The following is a 12,809-nucleotide window of genomic DNA, read 5'->3' on the forward strand; positions in this document are numbered from 1 at the left end:
CAAACGGATATCCTCCTCCATCAAAGCGTGCTTTTTAACTCAATGTCTGGAAAAGAAGCTACTAGTAAAGAGTGGAACAGAACCTGTCAAATATATGTTAATTATGCTGAATTTATACTGAAGTGTTCTAAAAAACAGAAGCACTCTGGATTAAAAAATGCTGCACTTGCCAGCTAATCGAACACTTCAGTAGATAAAATGTTGTCACCCAGTTCTGTCTATACCACATTTCTTATCAGCCTTCCGGGTTTTCTTGGGCTGCCTCAGGGGAACCCAGGGGCTACAGTCACATCAGTCATAGGAGTTTATGTCAGGTTTTAGCTCACTTCCCAATCCTCTGCAACTGCTCTTCATCCACCACCATCCTGAACAACTCACGGAAGAAGTGCTAATGTATAAAACTCCAAAATAATAAATAGCATTTGTTCCTATCAGCTAAAGGTCTCCTTCCTTACCTCACACCCATCCCTTACATCTCTGCTTTGCCCTGACTTCCTCGCTTTTTAACCATCCAAAAAAAGCCAAAGCTTAGCATTTGTTTCCAATACCCCTTCTCTGAAATGTAGTTTTTAGTTTCTGTCATCAAGACTTTCTTTACTCAGCCAAGCTAGCAAATCTTCCTTCTTCCATTTCCCAGGCCATTACCATCCACAATAGTCCCTTCCCTTAATTCCTGTAATCAATAATATTCATTTATAATAACGTATCTCACATTGTCATCCAAATTGTTTAAAAGCTCAATCCAAGGCTCTTATGTTCCTATATCTCCACCTGTGACACCTACAGTGCTGTACCTGAAGTTTGGGCTCAGTAAATCTCCAAATAGTCACATGGATATCCACATGAATTTCTTCAACTAGTATTTTTTTCATAAAGGTAACAGAATGATCCTCAAGAGCTTTGAGAAGTAGAAAGAGACTGAGGGCATTTTCCAGACTTATTAAAAAGAAGAAGTAAAGACTAAAGAGGGAAGAAACTGGCCCAAAGTTAAATAAATGGCTGAAACAACAAGACCAAGAGCGTCCTTACTTTACGAAAGGCCATGTTTACTAACTAAACACCACTCTCTCTGACAAAGTTATCCTCACCCTCAACTTGACATTTTCTGCACTAAGTGGAAGGTGCTATGCTTCAGATAACCCAAAATGTCTGATAGTGCTGAAGTTATTCATATTGGATATGAAAATGAATAATACGATTCTGGGACCAATATTTACTCCTTCACCAACGTGAAAGAGTATTTACACCTTCCTGAATTAAGACGTTCTAACGGCACTCAGACAGCTTTGGAGAAAGCTTGCCCAGGACAAAATCTGAAAGGACAAATGATCCATCTACATAAAATCAAGAGGGTGATGATATATATCATGTCTTTGAAGAGTGGTACTAAATGGACTACATCACAGATACCCCGGCAGGAATGATTACAATCAAATGTTTACACACAGACCAACAAACTGGAGTTGAGAGAAAAGAATACCTATTAGAACAATAGACTTCCTCGGCCCAGTGAAATGACTGAAGCTAAAAATGCTCTCAAAACAAAACATCGGACTGTGCACTCTTACCAGTTAAATGAGGACACATAGTTAAAATAATATACCCATATTAACATATGCACATATTATGTTCATTATAAACGCAAAAATGATATATATTTTTTAAAGACAAAGTTAGAAATAGGCCTTCTAAAATATTCCTTCCACACTCAACAACCTGTTGGGCACGTCCCTCAGGGGTTCACCAACCCATTCTGGAGCCAGTGCTTTAAAATCCTTTTAAAACTGCAAAGTCAAAGGTAATTATTACCTGGAAAACTCCTGAACTATTTTCTTCCCTTTGCTAAAGCAGATGTGCCCTTAATATCCAAAGGCAACCCATTAAGATTCTAATGGTAAAAACTGAGAAAATGGGAAATGCATAAAAAATTTTTGAAGTTTTACATTGGATAGTGTGACAAGGAGCTCCAAAGTATAAATGACCCAGAAGCAGAAGTGATTTTGTTTTTGATCTAAATGGTGTCCCCTATAATTGCTGTGATTTACAGGCTCAATGCTTTAATCCATGTGCTGTTTCCGGCCACAGGAAGGAGCTGGGTAGTTATTAAAAAACTGTCACATAAATAGCCACTTACCAGCTCACCTAGGGAACATAATGTTGGACAAGTAGTAAAAAATGCCAATTTTATTTATTTTACTACTTATAAAACTCCCTGAGGAAAGGGGCGAGCTGGTAAATTTTATGAACATTCAACCCTTAATTATCCATACAAACAGATCAGAGAAGAGTCACAGAGAAGTCAAAATGAATAATCAAAAAAACTTTTATAATCAGCCTTGTAACGAATTCAGATACCACCTGGTGCCCGTCCTCTTTCCTCAGATTACACAGGGACCACCAGCCCGAAAAATGGTAGTGCACAGAGGTCAAGACCAAGGTCTGAGCACTTGCTGGGAAACTCACTAGGTGGATAACCTCAAGCAAATTACTTAACCTCAAGCGAGTTCCTTAACCTCTATAATTTTCCATTCCCTCATCTGTAAAATGAGGAAACTGCCTTATGGGTTTGTGGAGAAGATTAAAGGACATAGGGCATTTAAATATTCAGCATAGCACTTAGGTAAATACCTAACAAATGTGTACTTTATTGTTAGACTATAAGGTCTAGATGGAAATCAGCAGGGAGGAAGGAAAGAGAGGATGGTCAAGTATATTGAAAGTGATGTCCAAGTTACTTTAAGGCCAACTGCTGTTCTTCTAAAAACATCTGAGGAACATACATGTTCCCTAACTGCTTTTGTAAAAACCATGGTTTTTAACCAGCTACCTACCTATTCTAGGAAAGCAAGAAGAGAAAGTTGCTTTTCTTTCTACCTGAAAGTGTTTTCCTCCCTATGTTTCTAAAAATCTAGTTACCTGTCATAGTGGCAGGAAACCCTGGTTCAGTGTGATGGAGGCCTCTAGGGCTACCTAGACCAGCAGAAAAGGTGGAACGCATACATTACCTGTGCCCAGTGGTTTTTAAATACCATCATGCATGTTTCTGGGTCCACTCCTTGCAGGCTCACAGCCTGCTGCGGTTTGCTTTCTGTCACAACCGATGACATCATAAACCTTCATAAATCAATGCTTCTAAGTCATATTTAACTTTCACGAAAATTTGGTAAGCAGTTACTAACTTTCAAGTATCATATTAGAAATGTAACTTCTTCACATTTCATTGTCACCTTCTGAAACCTGTAATGACAATAACAAAAAATACATCTCATTATGTTCATATTTAAAAGGACACTATTAAATTTAAATCAGAGCATAGACAGTCTCAAAGTCTAACACAGAACAAAATATATACAAAATGGACATTTCTACTCAATCTAAAAGCCTCCCTATTTTCTGTCACCTTGCTACTAAAATTATCAAATAATGATGCTATAAAAGCTACATGCATAAATTAAACAATTATTGGGTTTATTCTCTCCACAACCACCAATCATAACCCCTTAGATTGTAATTCTAACTCACTCAAATTTAGTTTCTATAATCAAGCAAGAAACTATGATGCCAATATGTATGGAGTTTAAAAACATCCAGAAACAGAAAAACCGTTAGTTAATAGTGACAGAAATAAATGGCTTGATATAACTTAGGGTAGTTATAAAACAGCACCCAGACTCCTGGGCCCAATATTATTGAATTTTTTTAATCAATGACTGTCATAATGGAACTGAAAACATTCTCGTTTTGTGGCTACAAACAAAGTTACTGTTTGTAGATTTTCTGAAAAATAATAGAATTCCAAGTAACCTTGGAAAATCAGAGATAGAAATAATCCATCAAAAACAAGATAGTGCTTACTAGGTATGAGTCCAAGGTAGCACACTTACTAATGACAAATGAATTTATGTGGCTAAAATATGAAGAAAGTCTGGCTACAATGGACTCCCAGGAGGGAGATGAAAGATATTGAGGTCACAGAGTGTACAGTGAGTATGATGCAGCTGTGTGGGGCTCTCTGGCAAGAGAAGTAAGATAATGGTGTTATCTTGCCAGTTTGATCAACCCATAAAAGGACTGGGTACAGTTCAAAATATTGATTTTTTAGTGTACAGACTGGAGAGAGTTCAGAAAAAAAGTAATTACCTTGTAATTATAAGAGCACTGGAAAACAAAATACATGAGAAAATTTCCAGACTTGTAGTGTCAAAGGAAAAACAAAAAACGGCTATTTTCAACTGACTAATATGAAGGGTATTACCAGGAGAACAGCGATCATCTGCTTCTCCTGCGAACAATAAACGTAAGGAGGCTGAAGATGACGATTCGGATTAGACTTAAGGATCAAGTTTTTTGTGGGGTGTGAAATTAAACACTGGAAAATAATTAAGGAATATTCAAAACAAGTGCTTCCTTTGGGGGCGTAGTGGGGAGACCAACCATTCCACATTAAAGGATCTCTTTAAAAAGTGGTAGAACATTAGGACAGAAAACTTGCAAGAATTAATAATTCTAAGAAACATTTTTAAGGAGAATGAAAGAGGATTAAAGTATATAAAAAGAGGAAGACCTGTTGGAAGGAGAACTGCATGCCTGAGAGAAACAGCTTGTGTATATCTTCTATATTTTAATATTTAAATTGATGAATTCCCCAGAGTATAATTCCTAATTATACAAAGTTGTTGTTTTCCATAAGACATTGTTCAGTGCCAACCATGGACCTCTGCCACTGAAAGGCACATTTTGTTGGGCCCCTCTGGTGTTATAAAAATTCAGGGTGGCCACCCCACACATGCAGAGTATATAACATTTTAGCATGCAGCTTTAAGTGATAAGAGATGAAACAAGTTCTGACTCAACTTCCTTATTGTTCCAAACATAATACTTCTGTGAACATGTCCAGGTTTTTTAATCAGATGATATAATGATATTAATGAGGAAAATCAGAATGTTTTGGCTTATCCCAGAGATTAAAAAAGTAGAAGACTCCTTGAGATTCCTTCCCCCATGATTCTCACTTTTCTTCAGTGGTATGAGGGGAACATACATCATGCTAATGGCCTCTAGATCAAAATTAGACACATGATCTCTAAGTTCCTTTAAGTTAATTCTTAAAAGGACTTTACATGCAATCCTTTCAGAGAATGAGATTGCATTACAGACAGGACAAATATCTTAGCTAAGGTCATAAACTTACAAGTTAGTTTTAATGGAGATAGAACGTAAGTCTCTTGATTCCTAGTCTAGTGTTCTTTCTAGAAAACGATATTCCTTTGGCCTGGTTAGAATCCCCAGACCTACTCCCTTAAGGAATCTGGACCTTCTCTGAGAAAACACATTTCACTTGCTTATCTGATCATACTTTTAAGGCAGATGACTAAAGAATCTAAAGGGTCATGAATACAGAAACCACAACATCTAGAAACTTCCGTGAGAAAGGAAGAACAAGTCAAGCAAGCCACATTTGAAACAAGAAACACTGGGCCAGAATATTTTATAAATGAAAATGCCACCTAACACACCCAGAGACCAAAGAGCTGGACATTTATTTCTACTCTCTTATTATCACATTAGAGAATTAAAGCTCAGGCATGGCTCCAGGGCAAGATAAAGCTGAAAGGAATAGACACCACCGTATTACTGAGAGAGGTACATGGGCACATTTCTTCAAGCACCAAGGTTTTCAAAATATTTCTGCATTTGCCTGTTATCAGGTTTTCGCTTTTTTCTTTCTTTCTTTTTTTTTTTTTTGCATTTTTCCATTCCGAGCTTTTTATTTACCTCTCAGATCACAGCTAAAAGTCCCAAGTGAAGAACAGAGAAGGACAAAACCTAAGCAAAAAGCTGTGAGTACGTAAGAGAGGCTGGCGTCGCAGGAATGTGTGCTGGTGTCACGAGCATGGCATTACTGAATATTTCTCCTTTCTTGCCCCATGCCCTCTTCAGCCTAAGGTATCTGAAACTGGGAATGTTTGCCACTCTTGGCACTTATTCAGACTGTTATTCCCATAAATACACACATGTACGTCAACTCAAATTTCATGCCCATAAGAGAGAGAGCTCTATAAACCATTCTTCAAACAAACCACCAACAGCAAAAAATACCCAAAGGACTCTTTTTCCAAAAGTGGTTGCGTGTGGTTTTGTGGTGTGGATGTTGAGTTTTTTTGCCATGGGGGTGAGGGTGGTATAGGAGAGCCATCAGAATACATATACAACAGCCTGAACACATCGGCACAGATTCTATACTGCAAGACAGAAATACTGTATCATTCCCAAAGATGCTATTTACATACCTTAATATTATATATAAAAATATTTCCCATCAGTAAGGAAAAATTCTATTAAATTATTGTTGGAGACAGATAACTGACATAAGAATTATGTATATTTTTATTTGCCCTTTTTAAAAAGTATATATCTTTTATTTGACTATAAAAAAGCATAAGCATTGGCTTCCATATCACAAAATTATAAAATACATATAATTTAAAATATACCATATAGTTATAAAAGCTTAGATTCTAGTCATCTAGATCACACCTCTTTGCAATGTAAAAATTCCTTCAGTCTCATTCCCAAATACACATCTGATCTAATTCCAGACTCTTTTCAAAAACTACAATACTTAGGAAAGCTATAAATGTGTCAAAATCACATTTTCTCCTGTAATATACTTCCTGCATAACTATACTTTAATATATCCCTCTTTCACGATCAAACTGAACTTAACGATGTAAGTATTTTGGCATTTATTTTATATTATCTCATACCATCCTTTAATTCTTTTATTTGTTTCAATATGATATCCTCTAATAACAAATTATAAAGAAAAAATTCCTTAAGAAAAATAAATGGATGTCCACCTTAAAGGGAGACAGAGCCAAAAGAACATTTTTATTAAGGAAAAAGCAATCATATCTGCAGGGACCAGCAGTAGCAAAGCTGAGTCTTTTCACAGTGAGTTACCAAATCAGAAGTAATGTCTTAAACTTGAAAGACATGGCAGGCTCCCTTCCCACCTTTCCTTCTTCTCCCCATCTCATAGTTCTCTGGTTGGTTCGGGGAAATGGTTCGAAAGTTCAGGTGGATTTAAACTGAGGGACAAAGTGTAAAGGCTAAGAGTTTGCAAGCTCAGTTCTCCAAGTGTGGAAGTCAGAAAACTTAGACGTCTCCACTTGGAAACTTCAGCTTTGAACTGGGACTCCGGTTCAAAGTTCTCACCCAGCTGTGAGACCCCCGAGTAAAAAATGGGGCTCTTGGTTGGAACCTCGTTTAAGTGAGTAGTTAGTACTAAATGATTATTTCTCTCCCAGCTCAAAAGTCATTATGTTATGTACTTTATCGCAACTGTTACACTAACTGGGGAGGGGTAGTCAGATAATCATTAAAGAAGGACAATGGCCACTGTGCAAAAATCTTTTTAAGAATTCTAAAATCATTGTAAATGAGATTCTTTTGGTATGGCTTTTTATGATTAAAGCATACGTCACTTAAGGAACCCAAAGCACAGGAATCAATTATCCTAAATATAATTCATGGTTGGTTTGTTTCTTGAGCAACTGCCGGGATAAAACCTTACGTTTCAGAATACACTTTGGAACACCCTGAATGGGCTGCTACTACACCCATAAAAGGTCTATTACTAGAAAAGTGCTTATCGTGTAAAATTGCATCTAAGGGTGAGGACTCTTCAAATATTGGGAACACGTGGAGGAGGGGACCCTTGTGCTCTCAGTTGTAACTAACAGCAGTGGCGGGGAATTCATTTGGGGTCAAACTACCTCAGACAATCTCTACTTAGAGCCCAATAAAATCCTATTAAACCTAAATCCTCCCTGTGCTCTAATCCTCTGGCCCAGTTTCCTTTTCTCTCTTGCTGTCATCTCACATGGCAATGCCAGGCTGTGGAAAATAAAGCAAGCATCTAACAGTGCTGACTCTCCTGGACCTTGTCCCGAGCCTCCCTCAACTTGTCATAGTTTGATTCTAGCTCCCTTCATTGTTCACTGTCCATTATTTCAGTAAGGCAGTATCTTATTTTGTTCTGCCAAGTTATAGGTCACCAGTTAACATACAGAAAAATTCTCAACAAGATCAAGGGTACAAGGAAAATTCTCTCGATACATATATTCCAAATGGTGTCAGGCTTGGATAAATGCATACTTCAAAATAGTAGCAAGATTGTGGAAAACTATTAATGCCATGAAATAATACTACCATGTTTCACACCTTAATTTCACTGGAATAGGCTGCCAACTAGGTCATACCTAAGTTCCATGCAACTGAATGATAAACAGAATAGTAAAGGAAAATTTTAATTAATATTCAAAATCATACCTCAAATTTGTTTTGGAACTTAATTTTTAAGCTATTTAAGAAACCAAACCCCTACTGGCAAGGATTTGGAATATAAAAACTATATCTTTTGAAATTATAGCAAGCGTTGAGACATCAGCTCATTAGTGACTAAAAAGTTTCACATACACATGGAGTAATTTGTTGAAATGTAAAAATTGGATCATTCTTGGGGGAAGTCTCCCCAACATCTCCATCTAAGTAGTATGTACCATCTTTTCACATCACTATTTTGTTGAAAGCTATTAAAAGACAAGTTATTAAGATTTCTGCCACAAAACCCTAAAATTTAGCTAAGACAAATGCAGAAACAAGATTATCCAATAACTTCTATGGGGTAGTATTTTAAAGCAGAGATTTGAGGTAGATGCTCTGAATCTAAGAAGAACCCTCTCGTACTAAGAAAGTTCTTCACAAGAATGTATTTAGAAAAATAAAACTTTAAGTTTTATCCAACATGTCTTGGTCATTTTCTCTGGATAAATAGGCACCTTTGGGAAATTACACTATTTCAATCTAATACTTGTCTTTACACCTGTATCAATAGGAATTAGTTTCCTACCAGCAGTCTTTCAAATGCCTTCATGTGAAAATTTTCAGATATGTAACCTGCAATGTAATCAGTATGATGTGATGATTACTCCTTAGAACTACCACAAGAAAAGCCTCCTTTTCAAAAATGTCCTTCATCCGTGCATGGCATAAAACATACTAAGTGCAATGAGTATAGTAAGAATAAAACTTCTCTTTGTATATCCATGAGTCTCATAAATTGTGGGCATATTTTACTGAAGAGAGATGGCTACAGTTTTTAGCCATTTCTAAAAAGGGTCCATGAATTGTCCCCCTTCAAAAGAGTTTAAAAACCATTTTAAAGATGTATTCATGGTAAAACCGTGAAGAGTCCTAAAACAGAGGTAAATAGCCAGTTTGAATTCTAAAGGTATTACTGAAGAGCTAGCTGTGAATTTCTGTGACTTCAGTGATAACAAAAAGTTCTGTTTCAGCAGCTTCGGGGTCGTTCCAGCCTGTGAGTAATCATGCTATTGAATAATAATCAGTTCCGGCCTCGGTGACTTACAAATTTCATGGCTGGCTAAGCACTTCCACTCCTACCCAAAATGCTGCAAGGTGACTTGTCAGAAGTAAAAAATGATTAGCATTTATTATAATTTAGCAACAGGCTCAGAAGCCAGCAACCTCCTGGTCTCCCAGAACATGGTCCTATATCAATTAAGACAAAGCACCTTTCATCACCAGTCTATAAAGTGGGCTACAAAGAGTTGGATGCCTTTTGTGTACTATAAACATGATGTGAAGAAAGTAAACCACTGATGCTCGAACTAATTGATACATGTATCTTGCTTTCAGGTAGGTGAAATAATAGTAGCCCTTGTGTGTTAACCTAAAAACCTAAGACTATGAAGTTCTAATTTCACATTTATTTTTTATAAACATAAAAATATAAGACTTCCTTACATGTAAATAATACAATCCCTTTAACAAATGGCACTATGATTTAAAAGACAACATTTTCTCATCCACCCATGAGTAAGTTAAGATTTTAGAAGTACATAAACCTAATGGTTTAAAGTAGTTTATTACTCACATATTATTGCCATGATCAGTTTATCATCAAAATAAGACATTGCATTGATAAAAATAAAAAGCAAGACCTTCTAAAAGCACCAAAAATATTCAAGAGGAAGAAATATTTAACTTGAAATCTCTCCCTCTTGACCAGAAACTACATGGGCCCCAGCTGTGTACAATCCAGGTCCAGATTTATACATGTCAAGAGGTGACTTAGGGGAAGTAAAAAATGGGTGTATCTCATGTACCTCAGGTGAAAGCATAAGCTTGTGTCCTACCTACAGAATCAAATTTGATCGGCAAAAGCACTTCTGTGCAATTATCCTGTAAATACACTTTTCCTTTATAAAACGGCACACCGAATGATAGCAAGAGTTGATACTTATTGCGCACTTCTCTGTGCCAGGTACTATTTTAAATACATTACTCCATTAACTCATTAAATCTTCTCAACACTCCTGTGAACTATATTCCCCTCTTTCACTGAGGCACACAGAGGTAGAGGAATTGGTCTAGTCAAGGCCACACAGATATCCTGCATTCTGACCCAAATACATTCTCTTGACCACTAGCACCTCTCCAACTAGAGCAATGTCCTTTGCAGAATTGCTTAGCTAGTAAACAACTGAAAACATTCTAAATATCCATCAGCAATGGTCTGGTTATAAATATGATGACACTTCTATATAATGAAATCCTACGTCACAAATTTTTTTTAAGGATGCAGCTCTGAATATACTGATACAGAAAGGCTGCCAGGATACGTACAGAAAAGCAAATAGAGCATGCCACCACTGTGTAAGAGAAAAAAGGAATATGTTGCTCTGTGTGCTTGTAAACACGTAGATGGTCCCTGAAGATGCACAGGAACTCTATGGTGCTTGCCTTGGCAGAGGGGTGCTGGTTGGGTGGGGTCAAGAGAGGCCTGGGGACTTGCTTTTCACTGTGTACTCTTCTTCACTTTTTGAATATGGTACCATCTTTATGTACTACTTAGTAAAAACATTTTTTTTAACTTAGCAAAAACATTTTTTTTAACTTAACAAAAATAAAAGAAAAAATCCTAAACAAAAGGAAAGCACATAAGTCTGCCTTAAGTGTGGCAATTACAGTGGACTTGAAGTCTCTCCTTCATTACAGTATGAAAGAAAAGTGCCTGCACAATAATTATAGCCTTATGGCTATGAGTAGGGATAAGAGAGTATGTTAATATGCTATTTGAATCAATTATAATGATCACAAAATGTTTGAAAATATTTAATAGAAAACAACATGTACAATTATATGAGTTAACTTCCAGTGAAATTAATGTAAATGAAAATGATGTCAGGAAAGTGTAAAGAATTTACAAGAGTGGTAGTCTTATTTTTAAGGATCGCATTTTTAACATTTATTTTAATATTATTGTGCAATAATACTGGATCAAATTTATGATGTTTATCTTCGGTTTATGGGGTTTATAGCTCTAGGAATTTGGAAAGTTAACAATTTGCCAAAATCTTTGTTCAGCTCCTCTGCTCAATTTTTAATTTTTTTAATCTTGCATAGTATGAGTTCTTTATATATTTTAGATATTCACCCCTTATAAGATATATCATTTCCAAATATCTTCTCTCATTCAGTTCGTTGCCTTTTCTTTTTGTTGATGGTTTCCTTCACTGTACAAAAGTTTTTTAGTTTGATGTAATCCCATTTATTTTGCTTTTGTTGTCCTTGCCTAGAGAGACATCTGCAAAAAGATATTCCTAAAACCAATGTCAAAGAGTTTACTGCCTATGTTTTCTTCTAGTTTTATGGTTTCTGGTCTTACATCTAAGTCTTTAACACATTTTGAGTTTTGCATGTATCTGCCCAGTGTTCCCAACAACGTTTTCTGAAGATACTGTCTTTTCCCCATTGTATATTCTTGCCTCTTTTGTTGTAGATTAACTGACCATATAAATGTGGGTTTGTTTCTGGTTCTAGATTCTGTTCCATTGATCTAGGTGTCTGTTTTTGTGCCCGTACCATGGTGTTTTGATTCTTTTAGCTTTGTCTAGATCAGTGGTTCTTCAAATGTAGTTGAGGAACCCTGCAGTTCTCTAGGATCTTTTCCAAGAGTCCCAAGGTTCTCAAAAATTTTAAGGACCTCTCTAAAAAACAAAATCAAAATAAATTTGTCTCACTATGAAGATTTCTCATATCCAAAAAAGCTTCCAGCATTGCAATTTACTGTAGTTATACTTGAGCAATTTTACCACTATTCACAATAACTTCTTAAATTATTTGGCTTTTTTAAATAGGATTTTTTTCTGCTTATACAAAGCCTATTCTTTCAAACTAATATTTGTCCTGAAAATCAAAGATCGTTATGCACTTACAAATAAGTTTTTTAAACTTTCTCTTTTAAAAATATTGCTCTCGTTAACAACAGATCTCACTGCTCTGAAGCCATCATTTTGGCATAAGTATGATGCTATAAAATTCTGAAACAGAACCTGGTAAGAGACTCATTACCCTTGAATGGAGCAGTACTTTACCCCAGCAAAAGATGCATTCTCTCTTCCTTTCCCCCGTTCCTCTCTCTCTCTCTCTACCTCTTGAGCACAGAGATGTACATGTGTGCATGCACACACATGCGAGTCTAGCTCTGCACACAGATGTAAATACTAAACATTACTTCTGCCTTTTCAGAGACTCAACAACAGAAAACCCACATGTAATTTGCAGTTAACAAAGGGTAATGGAGGCTCTAATTTCTGCTTGGGGGTCCAGAATTTAGGTTTACTGCGATGCCTTTCCAAGAAATAAAACTAAAAACTGAAACAAATTAAGCAGTTCCTCTGTCACAGCAATGATGGCTTATTGACTGGATGGCTGCCAGC

The 12,809-nt window shown here is 36.4% G+C and overlaps 1 protein-coding gene across 13 annotated transcripts in view; it reads right to left on the reverse strand.

The window, feature by feature from the left end:
• Nucleotides 1-12,809, reverse strand: part of FHIP1A (FHF complex subunit HOOK interacting protein 1A) — a 208,576-nt gene that overhangs the window by 95,372 nt on the left and 100,395 nt on the right. For 12 of the 13 annotated variants that reach the window (XM_039875970.1, XM_039875962.1, XM_039875966.1 and 9 more), the window contains one exon: nucleotides 3,006-3,237. The exons of the other annotated variant lie outside the window; for it this stretch is intronic. In XM_039875970.1, the coding sequence (XP_039731904.1) occupies nucleotides 3,006-3,110 (105 nt within the window). In that variant the 5' untranslated portion in view covers nucleotides 3,111-3,237. The remainder of the gene's footprint in view (nucleotides 1-3,005; nucleotides 3,238-12,809) is intronic. 13 annotated transcript variants of the gene reach the window in all.

This window comes from Pteropus medius, unplaced genomic scaffold (genome assembly GCF_902729225.1).
Source record: "Pteropus medius unplaced genomic scaffold, Ma_sr-lr_union100, whole genome shotgun sequence".
Lineage (NCBI taxonomy): Eukaryota > Metazoa > Chordata > Mammalia > Chiroptera > Pteropodidae > Pteropus > Pteropus medius.